General features: G+C 39.1%; 1 protein-coding gene across 7 annotated transcripts in view; it reads right to left on the bottom strand.

The window, feature by feature from the left end:
- Positions 1 to 26,573, bottom strand: part of KIAA0825 (KIAA0825 ortholog) — a 446,494-nt gene that overhangs the window by 208,120 nt on the left and 211,801 nt on the right. For all 7 annotated transcript variants that reach the window (XM_062212408.1, XM_062212401.1, XM_062212406.1 and 4 more), the window contains 5 exons: positions 25,149 to 25,373; positions 16,940 to 17,345; positions 12,821 to 12,980; positions 8,214 to 8,369; positions 6,387 to 6,481 (listed from right to left, as the gene is read on the bottom strand). In XM_062212408.1, coding sequence (XP_062068392.1) covers positions 6,387 to 6,481; positions 8,214 to 8,369; positions 12,821 to 12,980; positions 16,940 to 17,345; positions 25,149 to 25,373 — 1,042 coding nt within the window. The remainder of the gene's footprint in view (positions 1 to 6,386; positions 6,482 to 8,213; positions 8,370 to 12,820; positions 12,981 to 16,939; positions 17,346 to 25,148; positions 25,374 to 26,573) is intronic.

The following is a 26,573-nucleotide window of genomic DNA, read 5'->3' as shown; positions in this document are numbered from 1 at the left end:
TTTCAAAACTTCTTGGCATCAAAACAAACTGAGTTTTTAAAAATTTTTTTGACAGGCAGAGTTAGACAGTGAGAGAGAGAGACAGAGAGAAAGGTCTTCCTTTACCGTTGGTTCACCCCCCAAATGGCCGCTACAGCTGGTGCGCTGCGCCAATCCGAAGCCAGGAGCCAGGTGCTTCTCCTGGTCTCCCATGGGGGTGCAAGGCCCAAGCACTTGGGCCATCCTCCACTGCCTTCCCAGGCCACAGCAGAGAGCTGGACTGGAAGAGGAGCAACCAGGACAGAACAGGTGCCCCAACTGGGACTAGAACCTGGGGTGCCAGCACCACAGGCAGAGGATTACCCAAGTGAGCCGCAGCACCGGCCAAAACAAACTGATTTTTAAATTCCATTTCCCATGAACTGTGTTTAGTACCGTTGAACATGTTGATGAATTTCTAGGTTCACCAAATCCCTCAGTTCTAGAAATTCCAAGGATTGGAGTGTTAAATTATACATCCTAAATACACACCAAGCAATCTCAGTGTGAAATCTATGCTGATGCCAGATTTCAAGATGGGAGGGAATCCTTTTCCTGTTTGAGAAGACAGAGTGATGGAGGAGAGAAAATTATTGATTTGGAGACTTTTTGATGACAATGGGAAGAAAAGGATTTTCCAGGGAGCTGAAATTAATAATAATAATAAAAAAACTCCACACATTTGAATGCCACAGCATATGTAATAGAGGAAATGGAAATGACTTAGAGGTGTGCATTCCTAAAAGGGGCTTCCCCTTTATCTTAAGCCCCCCTCTCTCTATTCAGGCTTTTTGCTGCTGCATAAGGAATTTATTGCTATAAGCAAGTATAAACCTTGCACTAATAGTAGCACTGCCTGAGTGAGAATGGTCATCTGAGAGTGCAGTATGTATGGTTGGAGGCCAGAGACAATATTTCCTACTCTCCACATGCCACAGGGCACACGCTCTGATCCGATATAAAGTAAAGGTACTTTGATAATTACTGTCGTTAAAAGCAAACAATCAACTCCACAGATCAGCAGCTCTTTTAAAACATGTTTTCTAATCTCCGTTACCTCTCAGATGTATGGTTATTGTCCACCTGGAAAGGCCCCAAAGTGAAAGCCAGAAATCTGCCACCACCACCCCTTCGGCTGTCCCTGCCATCATATTTAATTGTGTTTGTTCAACTCGAAGCCAAACTCATATGCAGTATATTTAGATGGTTAAAATAGCATAGCACTCCACTGTAGCCGCAGATTATTTTCAACACCACAATTCTTGGGAATTAGTCTGGAGTAAATAAGGTAAAGAGAAAAGATGCAACATAAATTCGTTCCAGTGACAAACAAAACAATATCGAGTGGCAATCTGGAGCTTCGCCACGGATGAAGGCATGGAGTGCTCCTTTTGGGGCAGCCTCCTGAAAACGCAATCACTGTCTTATTTGCTAGTCTGGATTTATTTGAAAGTGGGTGAGAACAAAAGCAAGAGTTGAATAGTAAGGAACTGTGGACAGTACCTTTATTATTTCAAAAGATCAGTGTACAATCACTACACTCACTCTTAGATAGCATTAAAGGTAAAAGTGTAGAACTGATATATATGCTGATTTTCTGAACCTCAAAGGAGTCTTTATTTTCTACAGTGGCAAACTAAGTTGAAATACATATATCATTTATATATATTCAGGATCTCTTCTGTGAGGTCTCAGATACTATATATTTCTTGAAATGCCTCAAAAATCACTCATAATTAATTTACAAAGGCTTGGCTGGATATGTTTGCTAGCTAACTCTACCTTAAAATTTTCAACTTCCTTTTCTACCACCATTTAGCAAATGATATGACCCAAACATCAGCAAATTTATGAATCATGGAATATAGAAAAGCCTTTGTTGTTGATGAGGTTATGGCTTGACTTGGATTAATTAAAAATCAAAACCTGCTTCCTGTTGTTTTAATCTGATCCAAGTTTTCTATAATAATAAATAATAATAATAAACAGGCATTTTAAACACACAGAGCTCAATTAACCTGGTTTTCTTCCAAATTTTGAAATGCAGAGAATAAATATGCATTTAAATCATTTTTTACCTGAGATTTTTCCAGAATATACTTCTTGCCTCTACATGACTGTTAAGCAAACACCACATTTGCAGAATGCCTTCCCTACTCTCATCTGTCAGGAGCTGACTTTTCACCTGCATTCTAATTCCTTAGTTTTCTTTTTCATTAATTCAACACATATATATATGTGTATGTATGTGTATATCTTAGAGCATACAATGTGCCCAAGGGTTGCTCCAGGTACTGAAGACCAGTCCTGTTAAGGTAGGCATTGTGTGCTAATCTCAATGAGCTATTTTTTCCTGTAGGGGGTGAGACTGAGACAATAAACAAACATAAGGTAGGATTTCAGTTTGTGATAACTCAATTAAGAAAACACAGAGGAGCAGAATGCCAGGGTTTCCTGGAGGGCCACATTAGATGGGTGAGAAGGGAGAGCCTCTCCCCAACTGGATATGAAGGTAAAGGCCATAGGGAGAGCTGAGGGAATTCAAAAATGAAGACCCTCAAGTGAGAAAGTGCCTGGGGCATTCAAAGAACTTGATGAAGGCAACCTGCTCAGAGCATCCCAGATTGTAGAAGCCAGATAGCGAGCAGAGGACACATCGCTGCCAAGGCAGCCACTGCCAGATTTGTGCTGCCCTCAGTCAGCTGAGAACCAGCTTGTGGGACACAGGCCAACACTGCCTCAATATAGATATGGGTGGCACTACAGATCTCCTTCAGGCTTCTAAGCTGTCCATCAAGCCTTTATCTCTTGACTCTTTATTTGCTGAGTAGCTAACCGGAACTTTGGACTCCTCTCTGTCCATTTTGCTCCTGTTTGTCTTCCATACCCATAGGTCTGCTGCCTGGTCCCCGGCCTGATACTTGTTCTGAGTTTGACCACTTATGTAGGCCTGGAGTCTACAGAACCTTGGTGGTCTGAGTCATTAATCTCACAACTCCAACTCCCTATCAATCCTTAGTGGACTCTATTGTTTCCTACTGACCAGACACTAACACTGGTGCTGTTACATCTTTTCTGAATAGGTATTGTGTTTTCAATCTCCCAAAAACACTTCCATGTACTTTAGTACTAATGATTTTGTCAACAATCTCCATGAAGCAGCAACTATATAATTATCACTTTTTCATTTTACAGACAAAGGACATCTAAAGTCAAGGATAAGCTCCTGAGCACTCAGGAACCCTGGGGTCCCATCCTCATCTTGTTTCGCAGGTGATCATTCTGTCTGTCTTGAGATAGTAAGTCCACAGAGGGTTTGCTTAGTGCAGGCTGAGTATCACTAATCCAGAAAGTCAAAATCCAAAATGCTCCAAAATCCATAACTTTTTGAGCACCAACATGACAACACAACTAGAAAATTCCACACCTGACCTTATGGGATGGGTAACAGCAAAAACACAGGCACACTAAAAACACCGTATAAAATTACCTTCAGGCTATGTGTATCAGTTATGTTTGAAACATAAATGAATTCTGCACTTGGACATGGGTCTCATCTCCAAGATACCTAATTATGTATTATATATATATATATGTGTGTGTGTGTGTGTGTGTGTTTTCCAAAATCTGAAAAAGTCTTAAACACCTCTGATCCCAAGCATTTTGGAAAAGAGGTAGTCCATCTGTATATGGAAGTTGATGACTAGGAAGCAAATAGAAATTATTCCCTCCCCCATATTTTTCTTATGCTTATGTATTTTTCATAGGTATTGATCTGAGATGCAAAGACACACACAAACATACATACAGCTCCAGTCTGCCGGTTTACTCCCCAAATGTCTGCCACAGTCAAAGCTCAGCCAGGCATAAACCAGGAGCTGGGAACCGAATGCAGGTCTCAGGTGTGGGTGGCAACGACCCAGTTACTTGAGCCACCAGCTGCTCCAGGAGTCTGCATTATCAGAAGGCTGGAGTGAGGTATTGAGCCCAGGTATTCCAGTTCAAGACTTGGGAGTCTTAACTCCTAAGCCAAATGCCTATCCCCTTGTGTATTTGAGTTCACTTTTGTTTATAACAGTATTCCTCAGGCAACATTCACAGGCTCATTACATCCTTAGTGTGGAAACAGATTTGTCCAAACACTATCAATAAAAGGAACAAAAAAAAGCAAGTGATTTGTTTAGTTAATGTATTTGACAGAAAGAACTAGGAAGATTCAGCTGAGCTGCTCTAGATTCTCATCTTGGGCTTTTATAACCCCAAAAACCATGGATAGAGGATAAAGTATCACTTTGTAGATGGGGGTGGCTTATACAATTCTCATTCTAGAAGCTCCATGTCCTATGCTCTTATTTTCAATACGTATCTTTCAGATAACCATGTTGTCAAAAAGTCAATGCCCTAATTAAAAATAGTCAGCATTTTCAGATAAGCCCAAACGAGAGAGTGTCTTTGAGAAAATAACAGCTCAGTTTTAATCAAAACTCATAAATAACATTCTTAAAATAAATGAGAAAGTGACAGAAGAAATTAAAAACTCTCAGGTGTCTTTCATCTTTCTAAGACAGATCAATTAGGTTCATTGTGGCTTGTGGTGCACGCTAGTTTTCAGTAGGATACTTCTCATACCATTCCTAAAAAAATCTAAGGCTCTTATTAAGATGAGATTCTAGCTGTTTCTATTAAAAATGCATGACCCTTTTCCAAGAGAACTGTTTTGACCTGTTATTGCTGGCTAAATTTGTGCAAGTTTACTTCTCCCACTCACCCCACACATGTCCAGGGAAATAGACTTTCACAGCTAGTGATGTAACTGAAGTTATCTCAAGTTGTTCAGCAAAAACAACAATATTCAATTCTGGCTAAAGCACAAATTCACTTGGAAGTGAATATTATGCCAAGCAAGTGCAGTAAGTTTTGAAGGACGTGTTGTCTCCAGAGTACCATTAAGTGGACTGTAAGTAGCAATTAATAGCTAAGAAAATTATTAAAACATAAATACAGATAATCTACATAAACTCAAAACCTTCCAAACAGCAGAGGGAAAAAATGACTTACCTTTCCTACTTTGTTTCCAGACAGATATTCAAATACTATGTGTACACATGTAACTGTTGGTCACAAGAGGACTGGCTCCAGAAAACTTTAGGACAGAATAGGAGCACCTCTCAGGACTTGAGTGCAAATTGGACAGTCTGGCTGACTACTGGCCAGGTGGTAAGCTTACAGAGGAAAAGGTCTGGCCTTGATGCAGAGGCTTCTAGGTGCTTCGCCTTTGGCCATGATGTTGGGGTGAGCTCAGTTCAGGCATACCGTTGTGACTACACATCTGAATGATAGCTTGTATTGGAACTAAAGGTGCCCCGGCTTTTTATAAACCTCCATCTGGGAAATACTATAATCACTCTTAAGATATTTTCTTACACATACCCAGATTTCTCAAGGAGGATTCTATAATTCTAGTATGTCACTGTCATTATTTTTTTTTTTTAGAAAAAATGATACTCAACATACTCTTTGGAAACATATATGGAAACACATTCTATATCACAAACATTGGATGTAAGATAATTTTGATACCTAACCACAAGCAAATAGATGAAATATGAATAATAACACGAGTCTCATACATATATATCTTGCTTGAAAATATGTTTTATAGAGAAACTCTACTTTTAAAGTTTACACTTCATAGTTTTTACTAAAAAGTTTTAAAGCATATTTTTAAAAACCATCTTTCTTAAAGAATCCAAAATAGAAGGAAAATGTGTATACTTTTGTGCAAAATAAATTACATATTCAGGTTTCTAAACTGAAACTACATCACCATTTTCTTGTGTTGTGCTGATGCATGTGTGTAAAGAAATATACAATTGAGCTATAGCAAGACAGTGCCAAAATTACTGGCTGAAAAGTAGAAAATTCAATCATGACAGTTTCACTTGTATGTTTCCCCTGATTAGACTAGTTAATGTGGCTTGGCATTTTGTACACGTTCATTAAAGTGTTGTAAACAAAGGTATAGTATTATAATAACATTCAAGTCAATAACTTTTGGTGTTTACAAAAGTGAACGATTAAATATACAAAGTCAAAAATACTTAAAAATTCAGATTAAAATTAACTTATTTCACCTTGGAAGCAAATTTTACTGCCTTTTTAAAAATATTTACCACAGAAACAGCACCTAGAAAGTAGAGACCTATAATTTTAGCCATATTTTTCTAAGATAAAATACTGGAAAACAAGAAAACAAAGGAATCTCCAAATAATGTTTTCCCGTTTCCCAAAAGCATGCCAGTAAAATGTGTGCTTGGTGCTCAGGCACACACACAACCTTTCTCCTCAGCAGACCCCCATCTCATTACCTGTTTTTGAGCAGGACACTGAAGGTCGTCTTACCCAGCCCCAGATAATTTGGCAGCAACTTTGACCAGTTCCAGTTCCATTTTGTGATAGCTGACTGTTGATAAATGAGAAGACACTATTGTTAGTTATTAATCAGAGTTAATATGATCAGTAAATTAAAGCTCCAGCTGTGATAGACTAACTAAGAAGGAGGGGGGTCAGAACAAGGAGTTAGACAGGAAACATCAATCATGTCCACAGAAGAAAGCTTTTATTCCAATAAGACAGCAATTAATTCACAAATCCATTTGAGGATGTAGTCATTATTTATAAAAATATAAGTCAATTTCTTGAGCTGTTATTCTTCCAAATGTAAATAGCATTCACTCAACAAGTTTCTATGAGAGGGCAAACCAAAAAACAAAAGTAAAACAATTGACGGATATATGTATATATGTCAGCTTATGCTTTATCTCTTTTTTAGCATCCAGAAATTGGATTTCAAAGTACTATGACTGAATGTAAGATATACCTTAATTGTAATATACTATTAATTTACCTTTTTGGTTAGAAAAATGTTTTAAAAGGAAGCTTATAAGGACCTGTAAGTGTACAGAACATAAATGACTTCTTTTTTCATTAATGGATAATTTCACAACAGAGCAAGGAAAACCATTGCCATAAAAAAAATCTTATAATTGAGAATGCAATAAAGCACGTTTTTGTACATGTAGTAAAGATAATTTAGCAGTTACAATAATTATTTATGGTTTGCAGCAATCTAATGTCCAACATAGCAGTGCAGTCAATAAACTCAAACTTGTACAATGTATGTGGTTTTAAAGCACTCGAGATGCATTTACTCCTTAAACCTAAATGGTTTGATAAGAGGAAACCAGGCTGATGTTTAGAATCCAACAAGAGCTACCCCTGTCACTTGCTGATTAATCGAGCACTGCACTCCTGTCATAGAATAGGAGGATGTTGCCCTGGGTTGTCAGCATTTGAAGGTCTTATTCTACTACAGTATTGATGAATGTGGACTGGAGCTGTAACAGGCACGGTAAAAATATTATCTGCATGCCGAATTAGGCCATTGTTTTAATTCTTATTTTCATCAGCGCTCTAGGTCAAGCAATCCTTCTCTCGTGGCCCTGCTGGTTCAAATTGTCTGTCAAGAGGTTTCTGGGAAAAAAAAGCTGCCCAAAGAATGAACAAAAGCAAGAGCAACTTTGGCAGAAAGATGATCTTTTTAAAGTACCGACTGAAACGTGCAGCTGAAACAATGGCGCAACCTTATGCTTAAAAATGTGCGGTGTTTATCATGTTGACTTTATTCCTAATATCCTGCCTTTAGGGTCACTCGTAGCAAAGTCATTTTTAAACTTGGGAATGTGTTATAAAGAGCAAATTTGCCTCACATCACTTAATTTGAGAACTCAATACTCTGTGGTTCATGTTAAACTATTTTCTGGTTTCTGATAGATTCCTAACATTGCAAGGTGTTTGGTGAATGTATGGAGGGATAGTGGTGGCGAGAGAGGGGAGAAAAGAAACACAATGCCTGGTGTTTCCGGCTTTCCACAGACACAGCCCAACAGATGTTCCCTCTGTCCATGGAAGACTGATCTGGCAAAAAGTTCAAGTTTTGCAGAACACACATATGAATCAGTTTGACAAATAGGAAGAAGGTAAAAAGAACTTTTAAAAGTCAACTTGTCCAGGTCATGTAAATAAGAACAGGTCCTTTGGTTCCGGAGCATCAGAAGCTTAGGAGTGAATATTCGAAAGAAAGTCATTTTCTTATTTGTGAGAAGAAACCACACATTGACATGACACTGACATACCTGATCTAGCATGCTTTCCCTAAACACCTTGTGCACGTGGAAAGGGTTAAAGGCAGGCTGATCTTCCACACTCCTCAAGGTCATCCTTAGAGGTGGGACGACTAATGGCTTTTCCTCTGAACCATTTATAGAAAACAGCTGTTCTTTTAAATATTCCTTCAAGGGGGGAAAAATGACAAGTCACAACGGTGACAGGCATATATTCTCTTTAAAAATAAACTGATCAATATCTGAATTTACTCTTTCAGCATATTTGCTAGATTACATGGCATTACTTGCCTCAGGAAGAATACATTTTCAGAAGATACACAGCTGAGGATCAATCAGCATTGCAATAAACTCATCAACAATAGGCTCACCTAACATCGAGTACAGATTAGACTGTTTATGGATATTAACAAATTCTCACAGAATGCCTGCTTGACCCACCAAACTCTGTAACAGGCACTGTCTTGACATTGGTTCATGTGTTAACAGACTGGGTTACCAAAAGTTAACTCAGGAAGAGTTCAAGGCTGCTTGTTCATTAAGTGCAGTTGCTACTTTCTCCGGGCTCAAGAGTGCTAAGTATTCTGATATTGTGTTGCAGGCTATCTCATTCTATGCAGAATTTAACTGTAATGCAAACTCCTAAACTCTATTTCCATATTGTGGACTGAAAAATACCAAGGTTCAGCAGAAGCTCAAAATATGTAATTCTAATTCTCCAACTGCCAGTACTGAACTGGGAAAAAAAATAATAACAAATTATTGTGTTACACCCCATTTTCCACTCAAAAATATGTAACGTGAGTAGTCCTAATCTATCTATGGTACTCTTTCCAGAAGACAACAAATTAAAATGACAATAAGTTTCCTATCAACTAACAAATTCTTATTATTGTCATTTAGTGACAAAAATAAACATTCTTTTGATTTTTGGTATGTCACAATAAAAATTTTTTAAGACTTAATTGATTTAAAAGGCAGAGAGATGCAGGGAGAGAGATTTTCCATCCCCTGGTTTACTCCCCAGTACCTGCAACAGCTGGGATTGAACCTGGCTGAAGCCAGGAACTTGGAACTTAATCTGGGTCTCCCACATAGGTGGCAGGGACCCAACTGTGTGCCCATCATCTGCCGCCTTCCTAGACACATTAGCAAGGTGCTGGATGGGAAGCAGATTAGCCAGGATTCCAACTGGCATTTGATATGGGATGTATTTTTCCCAAGCAGCAGCTTAATTCATTGCAACATAACACCCGACCCCATAATAAAATTTTTTCTTTGAAGTTGGGGTTCAGGTGAACCTCAGAATGTTCGGGCTGAAAGGGATGGCAGAGGTCATCCGAAAAGCCCTCTCAAAGTCGGGGCACAGACCAGATGAGTTAGCCTCACCTGGGACACTGTTAGAAAAGCCCAACCTCAGACCTGGCTCAATCAGGTCTTCCTGTTAAAGTGAGTGAACCGCAGCCCAGGGCAAGTTCGAGATCCTCCACAGCCCAACGCCGCTCTGAAAGGTTAGGGGACCAGCGTGAGGTCACACAGGCTTCAGTAGCAGTTTGGGTGAGAAGTCACATATCTGGTCTCAGTCTATTGTGTTTTGTCCTATGCTCTGAATGCCAATTGGGTTGGCCCTGGAAGACAAATTTCATATCCCAAAACTCTAAACATCTATCCTATAACCCTAAAAATCTTAGGAAATCACTACTTGTTAACAATTACAGTCATCCTTCAACTCATTCATTGCAGAACACACCTCTTTAGAAAGATTAATCTTGTAGTGACTGATGGAGTGACACCCATACAGACTCTTTCTAGATATAATTCTATGATGATAAAGTCACCATGAAAGAATTGTATGCCCAGATTTAGGTTATTATAGGGAAACAAAATTTTTCTCCATCATGATTTGTGTGTAGAATTTCAAAAAAGAATAAAAATATTCTTCATTAGAAAAACATTGCCTTGCTTTCGTTAATAGTAATTTTATAGATTTCCCCTTACCTAACTGTATTTTGACTCTTGTTACCACTATTCAAGACAGAGAGAGTGCTCTGTGGCAAGTTGCGAACAAGATGGTGCTTTCTCCCGTGTTACTCTGCTATACCGACATCCCTCACTCCCTCTCCTTGTTAAAAACCTCAGATTCCTGCACTGTGATGCGGCCTTAGTCAGAGTTCCCACTAATCAGGGCTTTCTTTAGGAGATTTCTGTCCTTTCTTGAGCACTTCTATCCCTCATCTCTTTGCTTCTCTCCATGGAAGAGCTCTACCACAATGACCCCAGTTATCCATACTCATCAAAGGCATCAAATCTATATGCATAACCACTCCCATCTGGGCTCATCAGGGCTTTCTTTAGGAGATTTCTGTCCTTTCTTGAGCACTTCTATCCCTCATCTCTTTGCTTCTCTCCATGGAAGAGCTCTACCACAATGACCCCAGTTAACCATACTCATCAAAGGCATCAAATCTATATGCATAACCACTCCCATCTGGGCTCATGCCAGGACCTAAATGACAACTGGACTTTTTGCTCACACATCTTACCTTTACCTCAAAGAGAAAGCATCCTCCAACCCTACCTCCCTCATAACTTCTCTGCCTCTATCAATGGTACATCCATTCTTCCCCTCACCTGGTGCTGAACCCATAATTACTTCTCTATTTCTATCACACTTTCAAGTAATAGTTAATAGCACATCTGCAGCTGCAAAAGATCCACAGCAGGACTCACCAAATGAGCAAACATTACAATGCAATCTGGGCCATGGCTCTGTCTCATCGTACAAGAAGGGCTGTTAAGTATCCTATAGCCACTTACTCACCCTTGTGTTGCTGGGTTTATTGCCTGTGTTTTCACAAAGTCACAAGGCACACGTGTCCTACTTTGTTTGCTTCCAGCCTCACCTAAGATTATGCCTCTTACCTTGCAATACTAAGCCTCTCTCAGCAGACTGCCAAATCCCTGGCCCAGCAGCTGACAGACATTACCGTGACAGAAAACACATCCAATTGTCACAAAAGAAAAAACTGCCACTTTGTGCTTAATTGATCAAAATGCTGTGGGGTACCCCCAGTGCAGATCTCATGGTGTACCTGGTCAGAACTTCTGCCTCGGAATTAACCAGGTTTTGTGGAGGAAGAACAGCCTTTGACTTTCCAGAAGGTACTAGATGGCTGATGGCCAAAAGATACCCAACGGAATTCATGACGATTTTGCTTCTTGGTAATTACTCTTTTTTTGTTTTTTTGGATCATGGATCTTTTGAAAACAGGACAGTTCTATCCGTCTGGCAGTCTATACCAGCCATTCAGTTACTGAGTTACCCTCAGATTTATTCTAACTCTGCTTCACTAAGGAAAAACCTGAGGGCAATCATACAGCAACATCTGTTCCTCACTAGTCACCACGGTCACTTTGGCCATTCAGGGTGGCCGGGTGGACACATCAATGAGGAACAGGACTTCACAACTGAAGTCTTTCAGTTGGTCAAGACCGGAGTCTCTGAATTCCCCACATAGAGACTACAAGTTATGAGTGATCATCACTGAGGCTGAATAGATTGTGCTGTGTTGTACAACTACAGACTGAGCTCTTAAAGACTCAGTCATTTTTCATAGCTACCAACTTCTTCCATCCTTTTCAGGTTACCACCGAATACATTGTTATGTAACCTGTTTATTGACTGGTTGATCAGCTCCATGAGAATCCGAAAACAAGTTTTACTTGAAATAACTTAAATAATGGTGAGGAGAGCATGTATATAAATGAGTTGTAAAATGCTGTTGTAGAATGTAAATCAACCCTTGGAAATGTATGGTTTTTGAGGCCTACATCATTGAGATACAATACATTGTATTCACATTATGATATTATACATTTTAACTATTGTAAAAAAAAACTCACTCATGTGTTTGAAGACATAAACACAGTGATAGATGCCACAGTCTATTCGGATACGTAAGAGCAAAAAACCTGATGAAGTTAAGAAACTTGCACTGTTTTAAGTAAATAGCTGAGCTAACCTGCTATTTAGATTTTTGCTCCTACAACCCAAAACATGCAAAGTCAGGGGCTTGACTGAGCAAAGAGATGGCCAAGCATCACATTGGTTCTACTGAGTGTTTGTGCATTAATGAATTTTCTTGGGTTAAGCTGGTTGCTCCCAAATACAGTTCCAACATCCTTCTGAAGTTTTTGTATTATGAAAGGAATAGCCAAGTTCACTGGCACAAGTGTGATGACTTCAGAAAAAGAGCTACATCTCTCCTCAGAAAACTCTTCCCTCTCACAAGTACCAGATTTTTAACATCAGTTTCATGGCCACAAACACACAATTCCCAAACTACACCTCCATTCTGCAACGATTCAGAACTGAATTGGATTTATGAGCCATGTTATTGTTTAAACCATATAAATAAAACCTACATTGTTTCGGGGAAGCTCTTCCTGTACAAATGCAGAACAGCCGGAGCTGAATAGATTCTATTAAGAATGCAATATTGAGTTTGGTATTGACTTTAAGAAGTATTATCACCTCCTTGAGTAACCCTTAGCTGCCAACAGACGCTGCCTCAGGCCAGTACACACCTAATTGCTCGGTAAAAAGGCCGTTTCCCTACCTCATTGAGCCGCATGATGTGATAAATTTGCCTCAGGTACTTGCTGCCACCTGGTTTGTGGCAGAGATCCAGAACCATCGTGTTTATTTTCTGCTCAGTCAGTTCAAGAGCAGTATCTCCTTCTTCTAAGGCTGGGCTCTTCTCTGTTGCCATCAATGCACTGAATACAAAGAAAGCATGGATGGATCAGTGGTGGAGAATGAGAAAGATGGGAGAGAATCCTAGAGCTTGAGTGCGCAGGGCTGATGGAGTGCTCGTGTCCAAAGCTCCCAGACAGACTTGATTCACATAGGTAGGCCGTCCCAAACTGCTGAGGCTTACAAACGCAGTGCCTTGGAATGAAGCACCTGAAAGCATTTTCAAAAAATTGAATCGGTTCTTTAAAAATGCTTTATTGCATTTATACTCCTATCTATAAAACACGTTCCTATTACTGCAATTGTTGAAATTGCTATAATCATGGGATGAAAACAAAACATTTCTTTTTAAGAACATGGAAGAAATAATTTGTATTTTCTCTTTGAGGATAAAAAGTATCTTTGATGCCAGAAATAGCTTTGGTATTCTGTCTTTTGTAGAGCCCTCCTTACACCTGTCTTAGAACACATTAAAGACTAATTAAAGTGTCAAAAAGGAGAGACTATTATGCTAAATATAGGATGGGTGCTTCGTGGCAACGTGCTCTCCACTGGATATTTTAAATTGGCCTTTCACACTTGTTGCCTTTAAAAAATATAAGCCCCTCTTCTGTTCCTTTTCTGTAACTGATACAAGTATGCACAAATTTCAATTTTCTTTGTACCAAAATAAACTTATCTTTTAATTCTATTTGCCACAAACTCTCTGAAGTATCTTTGTACTTTGAAAAAGTCACTACTGGTATTATTCTTGCAGAAAAATGGTCTACTATCACCATACCAGGAACATGGAAGATACAGGTCTGAAACATTTCCTTAAGAAGAAGCCATATACTTATTCTTGGTTTTGAACAATATTTAGATGGTAATAGCGGATGACAACACAAAATTGCCAAACATCTCAAACGATCTCCGTTCAAAAAAAATCACATGATATTCAACATATATCATATATATTCCACACTAATTTTCTTATACAGTTACTATTAGGATCATGTTAGACTTTGCAATCTATGTATTCTTAGGAAAACTCATGGTTTTTCCACTGTTTCCCAAACTAAATGAAATTTACTATGGAGTAATCAGCTGTATACTGCAGTTCATTACAGAGATTCTGCCATGATTATAAAATTAGTTCTGCTAAGAGTCAGTGCCGTTGACCTACAGACTGAACCAAATGATGCCCAGCTGCTGGACATTAACTTTGCTATTGCTTCCACATGTAGCTTCAAAACATCCTTCTCGACAACCAAAAAAGGAACTTTAAGATCATATAAACCTTGTTGAAAAATAAAGCAAGTCTGACTCTAACAGAGATATTCATTAGGAAAAAAAAAAGGACCCTGTTACAGTAAGAGAAGTTTACAAATATGGTTTCGAAACCGCACACAGGTTGCGAAGCAAAATTTCTTGTCAGGTTTTGTAGACGCTGAGACTGAAGAAGTTGAGGCCCTCTGACAAAAGAGTCTCTCAGTGTCAGCCCCTGAATTGTATCCTTTCCTGTCCATCACTGTGCAGGTGAAGCAAATGATTGGATTCAGTCAATGCTATGATTAATGAGTTCCTCTCTGGATTTGGGACTGCCTATCAATCATGTCATTAGGGAGAATGTGCCCTGAAAGAGGCAGACCTTAGCCAAGGAATAACTGCATTAATCTTAATCTGTATATGCACCCAGCCAGCCGAGTCAGGGTCACCATGATGAAAAACAATAATCTTCAACTCGACAAATTACTTTGCAAAGACAGACATTTCTTTACTTTTTGGACTGTGTGTTCTCCAGAATCTAAGTTGACTGTTTACAGCTTGAGTGTTGCTACAAAGTGAAGGTTATTTTAATGAATAGGGATGCTTTCAGGCAATATGCAAGACAGGCAAGGCTTGCAGCTGCCACCTTTCCCTCTGCAGTCCTTTTCACCATCTCCATAAAATCAAAGTGAAATCCATGTGCAAGGGAAAGAACTCTAATTCAATGACATCATATAGACTCAGGGTTATCTTCATGAGAATGTAAGATTTAATTTCTCTTTACAGAAGAACTGTAAGTATTTTTACGGGTATTTTAGTTTAGATGCTTACATAACCATCTTCTTCAAAAAAATTATGGTAAAGCTAAGGAAATCCTCTATCCAATATAGACCTCACGGTTTGAAATACATTTTCTTCTCATAGTGTAGATTTCTGAACTCAGTGGCCATTGATTTGTGACAAATACTCAGTGAAGAAGACATAGCCTTGTGCTAATTTTCATAATTATCTCAGAATCTTTGAGGGCTGTAAAACAATCTTTAAATCAACAATGTTTCCTTTGTGATGCATGTTGTAAGAGATAACTAAATAATCTCTTGACCCATTATTATTATCTAGCCAAATATCAGCTAGACAACTCCCTACTAGAGGATATAGCAAAGGTATTAATGCTTAAATTAAAATCAGTTCTTAAGGGAAAACAATGTTAACCTTTGGGTTCCTGGATGTAATCCTGCTATGTTACTTAGTGCTTTAAATGGAGCTTTTTGGATAGAGGGGATGCTAAATCAGCAGTATCATAAATTTAATTTTGTAACAGGTATAATCAGATCTATTTTTACTCTTCTTTTTTTCTCTCCCTGTATATCCACTGCCATGTATAAGGACATCTGGCCTTAATCTTTTAGTCATTAAATTAAAACCTGTAAATGCGTATTGAATGCAAAAATAAAGATTAAGAAGGTCATTGTCAATATTACCAAGCATTTTCCTGACTGCTATTGTTATCTCCACCCATGGGACATCCCACAAGTAAATTTCCAGGAGTCAGTGTATGACAAGACCAGGAAAATCATGATGATCTACTTTGCCCCATTTGCATTAATATAAAGTCTTCTAGATTAACACAGACAAGTAAAGAGTATTAGTTATCATAATACTAACCAGTGAATATATTTTAATAGAGTTTATAAATAACAAATGCTTACTAGTTCTAAGCTTGATGCTAAGAACTTTATGAATTCTATTTAATTTTCCAAAAGAATTCTGTCAGCTTAGTATCATCTCTGAAACTGAGGTTTGGAGAGACTCAATAACGTGCACAAGAAGGGATTTGTACTGGCCCATCTGAGTTCCAAAGACTGATCTCTCACAGGGCTATGAACTACTAGGAGTAACCACAACTTTTAGTCATTTCAGGCCAAAAGTTATACCGGTATCTGCTAGCCACACAGATATATTTTAACAGAAGAGGGTGCGTGTTTAAAAAGAGGGCTGACTTAGTGATCTAAAGACCATCTGAACCGGAATTCCTTTATCAGCATCATGCAATCCTATATTCAAAGGGTAATCTTAAGACAGGAGGACTCAAGGTACATATTTAAATTCATCAGAGACCCTTAAAAATCTTTGCAGTATCACAAATCACTTAGCTCTCAGTGACAAACCGACAAGAAGACTGACATTTTCATACAGAAACAGCTGGGGGTGTTTATAGCGCGAGTGTGATATGCCCCGGTTGCCCTCTGGGAGTCTTACATCACCAGATGACAAATGTGTACCTTTTAGACAATCAGGTACACAGAAAGCAATAAAAAGCCTTTTATATCCATTAATTCCTTCTTAATTTAATCTTCATGCCCACTCCATTTACAAAACGCCTTGGGCTACCCACTAGATACCTCTTTGCACACTGAAAAGAGGTGAAACCCAAGTCTCCTGGGTTTAACTACCACCCTTTTAATCAGAAACCTTAAGACGGTGACTAAACAAGTATAATGTTCCAGCGTAGCAATGAGGTTCAAATTTTATGAAGACAAGGAATGTCTAACAACCCCGCTTTTAATGGGACACTTATCTTTTTTTCTCTATATTCATCAAAGTTCCCATGACTTTAGCCAAATAACCATTGCTGCCCATCTGACAATATTTTGTTGCTGTTGTGTTCTGGTGATTTTGTTAGTGTGGAAGCCTTTGATGAAATTCAGGGTAAAAAAAAAAAACATGACTTTACCATTCAGTGCTCAGTTTCCTTGCTTTCAACAATTGGCGTTCAATCCAGTTGGGTTTTTGCTGCTCAATGCTCTGTATGACCTTTTGGGCCATTTGATTAGGGCTGCACTGCTCACCCATGATGCTTTCCAAACACACACAAATTAAACCGAGTTTGTCTTTGCTCCATCTGTCAAGGGAGGCACCTGTTAAGAGTTCCACAGTGTTTCCATCCTCAAATATCCGACGTATAATTACAATCAAGTTCCAGACAAGCAGGCCAGCTTTCTTCAATTCAACAAAGTTTTTTGACATTTTTCTCTCAGACAGAAAAAAGAAGTATTTAATTGGGGGAGGCAAACATGCAATCACCGTAGGTAACTTGCTGATTACAATAGATACTGCCTGAGCAGCAAGCCTCGTGAAGCCTGGGGAAGAAAGGAAAGAAAAGGCATGATTAATATTAGCATTTGCGTTCCACTGCGTGGTTTTGTGTTGTGTAAGGACGTCTAATTTCTGCGGAGAAAATTGTTGAGTAGAGCAAGAGAGCTTGACACATTCCGACAGAACTCTACCTGGGTCTCCTGTATGCTCCCTAAAATTCCCCAAATCTCAAAGCTGTACTTTTTTTCCACTTCCCATAAATGAAGACTAGAAAATTCAGAATTATCATTTATATTTTTAATCTTTCAAGACTGCAGCTTTGAAGGACCCAGATGTCGTTCTAATTAACAAATGCAAATGGGCCCCTGCTGGATCTCATGGCCTTTGATGCTTCTAAGTCCCCCTTAAGCCTCTCCTCTCTCTCTTGGAACCCAGGACAGAATCATCCCAGCTCTCCTCAAGACTGGTTCCTTCTGGCTTTTTCACTTTCCCAATCAAAGCAACCTCTTCGGGGCTGGCGCTGTGACATAGAGGGTAAGGCCACCGCCTGCAGTGCTGGCATCCCATATGGGCGCCAGTTCGAGACCCAGCTGTTCCACTTCCCATCCAGCTCTCTGCTATGGCCCGGGAAAGCAGTAGAAGATAGCCCAAGTCCTTGGGCCCCTTTACTAGCATGGGAGACCCAGAAGAAGCTCCTGGCTCCTGGCTTCAGTTTGGCACAGCTCTGGCCATTGTGGCCATCTGAGGAGTGAACCAGTGGATGGAGGATCTCTCTCTCTCTCTCTCTCTCTCTCTCTCTCTCTCTCTCTCTCTCTCCATCCACCTCTCTGTAACTCTGCCTTTCAAATAAATAAATAAATCTTAAAAAAAAGAAAAAGCAAATCTCTTCATGTTGTTCCCAGCCCCGGATCCCTCACACATGGGAGCCCATTTTGTTGCCTTTATTACAGCACTTAACTGTCATCTAATAATTATTTCCTTTACCTGTTCAGCATCTGTCATGCTCCACTAGAGGATTCTGCAGCACAAAAATTTATCTTTTTTAATGAGTTTTAAAAATGTATTTGAAAGGTAACAAAGAGGAAGAGAGTGCAAGAGAGCAATAGCAACAGATAGAGCGAGCTCCCATCTACTGGTTCACTTCCCCAAATGCCCCAAACAGCCAGGGCTGGACGAGGCTGAAGCCTGGAGCCAGCAACTCAATCCAGGTCTCCCGTGTGAGTGGTAGGAATGCCATTTTTTGAGCTATCATCTGCTGCTGCCTCGCAGGTGTGTATTACCAGGGAGCTGGAGTCAGGAGTGGAGCTGAGAACTGAATCCAGGCTCTCTGATGTGAGAGGCAGTGTCTCGATGGCTAAATGCCTGCTCTCCTAAACTTACCTTTTAACTTCATTGTGCGTGAGCTGTTGTAAGAACCCTCTATATAAACTCCAGCATGCATTACTGTATCACCAGAGCTAGGTACCTCACATGTAACAGTTTTTCAGTAAGTATTTGTGGGATAAATGAGCCACTAACTGGTTCACGTTTACCATCTATTTCTCCTCTGTGTTTCTTTGTGTCCCACACTAGTTCCACTTTATACTAACACCCTTTAAATGTGGACATTTGCCAAAAAATCCTTTGCCTTTTAGCCGATGATTCTATGTGCTCTCCCTTGCTTCCTGCTATTTTCCCTTAGTTGGTGGTTCCTGCCATTCAGATGGGGAAAGTGGATTGAATTTCTGCCTTACAGCTTCAGCCTGGCCCAGTCTTTGCCATTCTGGGCATTTAGGGAGTGAACTAGTTGATGGGAATTCCCTCTTCTCTCTCTCTCACATGAATAAACAAATTTTTAAAATTAACTGGAGTAGCTTTTATATAAGTTTATAACAACAGAGTCCAACACATATTCAAATAATCTCAAAAGATTGTTGCATTAACTAATTAAAGTAAATATGAAAGTATCGTGGCTGGCACCATGGCACAGTAGGTTAATCCTCCGCCTGTGGCATCGTCATACCATATGGGCACCAGTTCTAGTCCCAGCTACCCCTCTTCCAATCCAGCTCTCTGCCAAGGCCTGGGAAAGCAGTAGAAGATGGCCCAACTGCTTGGGCCCCTGCACCCACATGAGAGACTGGGAAGAAGCTCCTGGCTCCTGGCTTCAGATAGGCGCAGCTCCGGCCATGGTGGCCATCTGGGGAGTGAACCAACAGAAGGAAGACCTTTCCCTCTGTCTTTCTCACTGTCTGCAACTCTACCTCTCAAATGAATAAATAAATAAATCTTAAAAAAAAAAAAAAGAAAGAAAGTACCTAGTTCAGTGCTTGGTAAAAAAAAAAATAGTTCCTTAATAAATGTCTTCTTTTCATTCAAATGGGTACATTTAGGTGAAGCTTAAAAAGTATGGAGAAACTCCCTTGTGACTTCTCAAATTATTTTAAATGTGTTGTTCTTTAAGGGTTTGTGTCTCATACTTCTTATTCTATTACCTTTTACTTAAAAGATTGTGTGAGGAGGTCTTCAAAAAAGCTCATGGGAAGGGAAGCTATTTGGCACAGCAGCTACAACACCGCTTGAGACACCCACATCCTGTACTGGAGTGCCTATTTCAAGTTCCAGCTCTGCACCCAGTTCAAGCTTCCTGCTAATGCGCACCGTGGGAGGCAGCGCTGGCACCATTGAAGGCTGTTCAAGTCACTGGGTGTCCACCACCGATGGGGGAGACCTAGACTGTGCTCCCAGCTCCTGGTCTTGGCCCAGCCCCAGTGTGTTGAGGGCTCTTGGGGAGTGAAGCAGTGGGTGGCACAGCTGGTTCTCTCCCCCTGCCTACCACCTTTCACTCTCTGTCTCTTTCTCCGTGGCTCAAAGTAAATAAATGCTGTTTTAAATTTCAAGGAAAATCCATATTTTGAAAAAAATATGCATGGGATTTCAGCATCTTTTGCACTGAAATAAGCCTATCTTTTAATTCCATTTTTTCCATGAACTTTCGAAGTACCCTCATATGTTACATTCACTCTATCCTAAAGAGGATTTAACGACACACATCGAGAAATTTAAGTAGGTATCCAGTAAGATTTCTGATTCCCTTTATACTTGTACTTCTACTGATACTTTCTAAACTCTGAGGATTCCAAGTCCTCAAATCCCCAACTACTTCATTAAAGCTTGAGGCAAATTCCAATCAGGTCCTCTAGGCTGATAACAAATTAATAAATCCATCCCACTTGTCACAAGGATTCTTAATCTACAATGGTGTTATAGATTCACCAGGGAGAAATCTTTTAAGATTGTCACACAATTTATTTAAACAAAGTTGACTTCTAGCTAAGCCACAGATATATAATATATTCTAAGAGTCATCCCAATTTCAGAGCCAATAAAGATGAAAAAATAAAATCTTGTGATGAATCCCATATGGTATGTCTGTTTATTTGTTTATCATTTCTTCCTTCCTACACATGTATCACTGTAAATACATATTTATGATTCTACAATATGCAAAAAAGGAGATTTGTACAAATAAAGACAAAATAAAGTCTTAAAATTAATTTTGAAAATTTTGTTAATGGTGAAAAATAAATAACAACTTGAGTAAGGATGATGTTATTTAATACACTTTATTATTTTTAAAATCTGGGCTTGGGGTCAGCATTGTGGCATAACAGGTAAAGCCCCCACCTGAGACACTGGCATCCCAAATAGGCACCGGTTTGAGTCCTGACTTTTCCACCTCCGATCCAATTCCCTGTTAATGTGCCTGGGAAAGCAGCGAAAGATGATCCAACTCCTTGGGCCTGTGCACCCATGTGGGAGACCCAGAAGAAGCCCCTGGATCCTTGCCTGGGTCTGGCCACGCCCTAGCCATTGCAGCAATCTGGAGGGTGAACCCTGGATGGAAGATCTCTCTCTGTCTCTCCGTCTCTATTTGTAACCATGACTTTCAGACAAATAAAAATAAATTTTAAAATCTGGGTTTAACGCTTCAGAATATGAAGGTCAGGTTCTAAGTTCCATTTGTTTCAATACTAGGCTTTAATGGCTCTTATAGGTTAAAAAAAAAAAAAAAGCCAGTATACAAACAAGGGTTCTTCAAGAAGTTCATGGAAAATGAATTAAAATATGTTTAGTTTGCTACCTAAAATATGAATACCACACATATGTGTATAAGAATACAGATATATGTAACAAAGGTATATGTAACAAAGGTATAATTAGCTATGCTGACAAAATCATGGCAGTGGTTTTGATGGGCATTTGTTGTAGTAGTTAGCATGCTGCCTGAAAGGCCTACATGCCATATCAGAGTTCCTGGTTTGAGTCCTGGCACCGTTCCTGATTCAAGCTTCCAGCTAATGTAGACTCTGGAAGGTGGTAAGTGATGGCTCAAGTATTTGGGTCCCTACCACCCACGGGAAAGACCTGCATTGAGTTCCTAGTTCCTGGCTTCAGCCCGACCTAGTCCTAGCTATTGAAGGCATTTGGGGAGTGAACCAGCAAATGAAAGATCTCTCTTTTCTTTCTCTGCCTTAATAAATAAATAAACAGAATTTTTTTTTAATTTTTTTTTTGACAGGCAGAGTGGACAGTGAGAGAGAGAGACAGAGAGAAAGGTCTTCCTTTTGCAGTTGGTTCACCCTCCAATGGCCGCCGCGGTTGGCGCGCTGCGGCCAGCGCACCGCGCTGATCTGATGGCAGGAGCCAGGTGCTTCTCCTGGTCTCCCACGGGGTGCAGGGCCCAAGCACTTGGGCCATCCTCCACTGCACTCCCTGGCCACAGCAGAGAGCTGGCCTGGAAGAGGGGCAACCGGGACAGAATCTGGTGTCCCAACTGGGACTAGAACCCGGTGTGCCGGCGCCGCAAGACGGAGGATTAGCCTAGTGAGCCGTGGCGCCGGCCAATAAACAGAATTTTAAAATATATGGCATTGGTGTTTCAGTCTTAGTCACGAAATAGGCAAAGACTGTTGTTGAAATTTGACTAATAAATATCCATCACCAAAGATGTCATTGCTTGCATGAAAATTATTACTCCAACAGTTTTCCCATAAAGGACTCTTTCCACTAAAATAGTAATTTACTGTTGAGAAAATATCTTTTCAGGTGTACCTTTTATTTAATTGTTGTCAAAGAAACAAAACTAAATAAAACAAGTTCCTTTTGTAGTTGCTTTTTCAAACATAACAGAGCAAATGCCCCAAAGCTGAGCTATGTCAGAGCCAACTGAATTTTCATCCAACCATACAGTGAATCTCCTGCTGGATAATGTATTGTAGTATTTATTTCTTTAAATTTTCAGTGTTTTCTATGTAAAAGTATTTGCTGACAAAGAGATAAGGAAATGTATTTTCATTTGTCAACAGAGCGCTTTCCGTGTGCTGTCATTTTCACTGTGTCAGGAAGGACAAATGTTGCCCGAAGGTGGTGACTATTCATCTTTTACTAGGTTAGATTTCGCAACAAAAGATCTTTAAACATTTATCACTGTTCTGAGAAATTTTGCAAAGAACATGATTATATATCAATTGAACCATTATTGAAAAGTTACAGAGGTTTTGTCTTTGGGTACTGAGTTTTGAAATTTTTTGCTCATCAAGATGACTTCAAACTATCTTTAAGGAATATCTCAACGGACAATACTCACTTTGGAGGGACTCACACTTAACAGTAATGTATGGGAAATCATATTTCAAACTTTTTTTCCCCACAGATATCCTTTTTTGCCCCTCTACAAATCTCATTAGATCATCATAGTTTTGCTTTAAATATGGTTGAGAAAGAGCTCATGTGAGTAGCAGAAGTAACTGTGAGTTTTGTTGCTTTGTCATTGTTTGTTCTTCCCTGCCTTCTCACCATTCGCTGATTTCTTGATTTTCATGAACATGTTAAATCACTTGTGTGTTTCATGAGGATTTGTTAAAACTGGATTGTGTGACACAAAGGACAACTTTTCTCCATCCCTGTTCCCAGCCCAGTGCTTCTCTGACAGTGTGTGGCACTCTCACTCTCCTTTCCTTGGGCTTCCTCACATAGTGTCCCCAAAACAAAACAGGCTCCCCACAGACCAAAGGTGGGCTACAGAAACAATCTCCACGTGAGATGCTAGGAAGGTTTAATTTCATTCTTAGACACCAAAGAATTGTACATGCCCCAGGAGTCTGCACCTATTTTGAAACAGTTACATTGGTCTTCAAGCACCAAGAAGAGTATTGATCCTTCAACACAGTGCCTGGGATGTAACGGTGATTCACTTGAGTAACATCGATTGAATAAATGACTTAATGTCCAGCACATAAATATCATCTGTCTTATACTGTGCTCCTGCCCTTATCTGCATGAGACGTGTCCTAACACCTCTGCATTCCTGGAACCACAGAGAGTACATGCCCTATCTATACTGCTTTTTTCCCTTATGTAGACACACTTATGCATAAAGCTTACTTTATAAATTAGGCACCATAAATAATAGTAAAATAGAACAATCATAACAATATACTGTAATAAAGGTTGTGTGAGTGTGGTCTCTCTCTTGGAAAGAGTCAAGAGAGATATAAATATTTTTGGATTGTAGTTGACCATGGGTAAAAATATTATTTAGTAAGGAAAGTGCTAACAACTGGTCTTTATAAAGTAAGCATTTTGGGTGACAAGAGGCTCTTTGAAACAGTATAGAGGAATTCCAATATGCTTTTAGAAGACAAATTTGTTCATAAATAGAATAATTTGAAAGCCGCTGGCCAAACAATGCTACATGTATGGCATGATATGTCTCTAGAACTGCTTAAAATGTATGAATTATCCAAATGCAAGAACAAAGGAGATCTGGCCACAACTCTTTGACAAGGAAGAACTTAAGTAATGAAAAGGTGACATTTTCCATTTTCAATTAAATGGCTTTACTAGACTCAAAGGCAGTTTAATAAGGCTTGGACAGAATTAAGCACGACTATGAAAGGTCACAGGTAGATAATTGATTTGAGTTTGTAATAGAAGGTCGCTGGAGAAGAGCCCCATTATTCAGGATTTCCACGTAGAAGAGTGAAAGAAAGGCTAGTCCCTTCAACTGACTGTAGTGGGTTCATCTAAAAATTTTCTTACTGAAAGTTTACTTGGAATTACACAAAAATATTATTCTTTAAAACACATGCAGGGGTATCTCGTGAAAATTCTGGGAATGTTGAAAGATCTGGGATAGAAGTGAACATTTAGGCAGAGAGGACTTGACTAACCCAATAAGCGGACAGTGCCGATAATGATGATTCTCAAATATACGTGGCGGATCCCTCCTCTGAATAGGAATACTGTTCTCAACTCAGAATCCCAGCTATTGAGGTAAAAATACTGTGTCAGGAAAACACATGTGGTTTCCAAATGGGGAACTATTTTTGTCCTAAAAGCTATATATATGTGTGTGTGTGTGTGTGTGCATTAACAACAGAAAAGAAACTATTAATTGGTGGTTGCAAGGGAAAAACTTAAGGAAAGAAGAATTAAACTGAATATCAGAGCAATCTTCTGTAGAGCACGAATTTTAGACTGTTCAATAGATTTAAAAGAAGTTAGTTAAAATTATGTGACTAGTCAGTGAATACTAATCAGTGAATATTAACATCAACACCAAATATCACAGAAAATTCTGGACTGGTAGTTAAATAAAGATGACCATTGGAGTCATTTCCATTTCTAATGTCCTTGATCCTGTGGCTCATGGCAAAAGTGAAAAAGTTTAAGGTTCCTAAATATGCCTGGTGGGAGGAAGATTTTTATAGTTTATCAGTCTTATAATTTTTCGAATTTTACTAGAGTACATATCCTAGAAAACAGCTTCTTCACCGATTTTGAAGAAAAACAAATACCTTTACCTTTGGTGGATTCCTTCCTTTGGGTCTCTCGTGGCATGTAGCTGCATTCTTTTGGAATACTCTCTAGCAGACGATCAGGGACACGGGGCTTGGCTAGGTTTGTCTCACAGTTCCTCCTGGAGGTTATCATGGATACGGTCTGCTGGACAATGTCCTTGACAGCATCGGTCAGTGCCAGTCTCAAGCATCGGATGACCTCTAGCTCTGACTCCGGGCACGTTGAGACTTTAAAACCAGAGGGCACAGAATGGTTAGCAGGATCTGGCATTGTTTATGCCTTGTTTAACTGGAAATTCAGTTTCCTAATAATCTAGTTTAAAGCTACAGGAAAGAAGACTTGCCAAGAAGTCATATTGTTGATAATCTGTTCATAAAACATTTGAGAGTGCTGAATCCTAACCACTAGACCACTAGGAAACCATAAAACATTTGAAAAATAGGAAGCTTCTTCTCTTGTTAATAATGAAATTAAAAGAAAAAAAAAGAATAAGTACCAGTCTTTACTGGTAGTTTTGAACTGTGCTATTGGGATATATTTATATAATTCTGTGATCTTCTTAGATAAAAGCTGGGCAATGTAAGTCATATCAAAAGCTTTACTATTGTACTCACCTGTTGACTGACTTCTTCTTTTCTGTAGGAGTTAACTAAGAAATTAATTATGAATAAGAAAAGGATATAAAGAAAAACTAGAAACAACTGAAATGTCCAATATAGGTGATTTGTTTCTGTATAATAAAATATTATGTTAGTTAAAAATATTCAGTTATGAAAGATTATAACATACTGATTTTATTTAAAAAGTATATATCTGTATACATATAAAAATTAAAAGATATACTCTGTAAAGTTAATAGTGATTAATAATGCCTGACGGGATTTAGGTTTTTTTTATTTTTCACAACAAGCTGTATGATCAAGGGAACTAGACATTAAAATGACTCAAAGGTCACTTGCTTTAACTACCAGTTCAGAAATTTTCTCTTCATATTGGCCTTTTTCTAATCTTAATTCCTTTTTTATGTCTTGTTTCTTCCTTCTTTTCTTACTCTATTTTTCCTTCCTTCCCTCCTGTGGTTCTATCTTCCTGCCTTCTTTCTGATTATATTTATTACTTGTATGCTAATGATCATAGCAGAATTATTCATAAAGCCCTAAAAGGAGAAATAATACATATAAATTTATGAATGGGTAAGAAAAATGTGTATATCATGCAATGGAATATTATTTACCAATGAAAAGGAATGAAGTACTGATACATGCTACAACATGAATGAATCTACAACACATTAAGCTAAGTGAAAGCAACCAGATACATAAGGCCACATGTACTGTGTGGTGCAATTTATATGAAATGTCCAGAGTAGGCAAGTCTATATGGACAGAAAGTAGACCAGTGGTTACCAAGGACTGCGAAATGACTAC

The sequence above is a fragment of the Lepus europaeus genome, chromosome 15 (assembly GCF_033115175.1).
Source record: "Lepus europaeus isolate LE1 chromosome 15, mLepTim1.pri, whole genome shotgun sequence".
NCBI lineage: Eukaryota > Metazoa > Chordata > Mammalia > Lagomorpha > Leporidae > Lepus > Lepus europaeus.
This window is presented reverse-complemented; position numbering and strand designations above follow the sequence as displayed.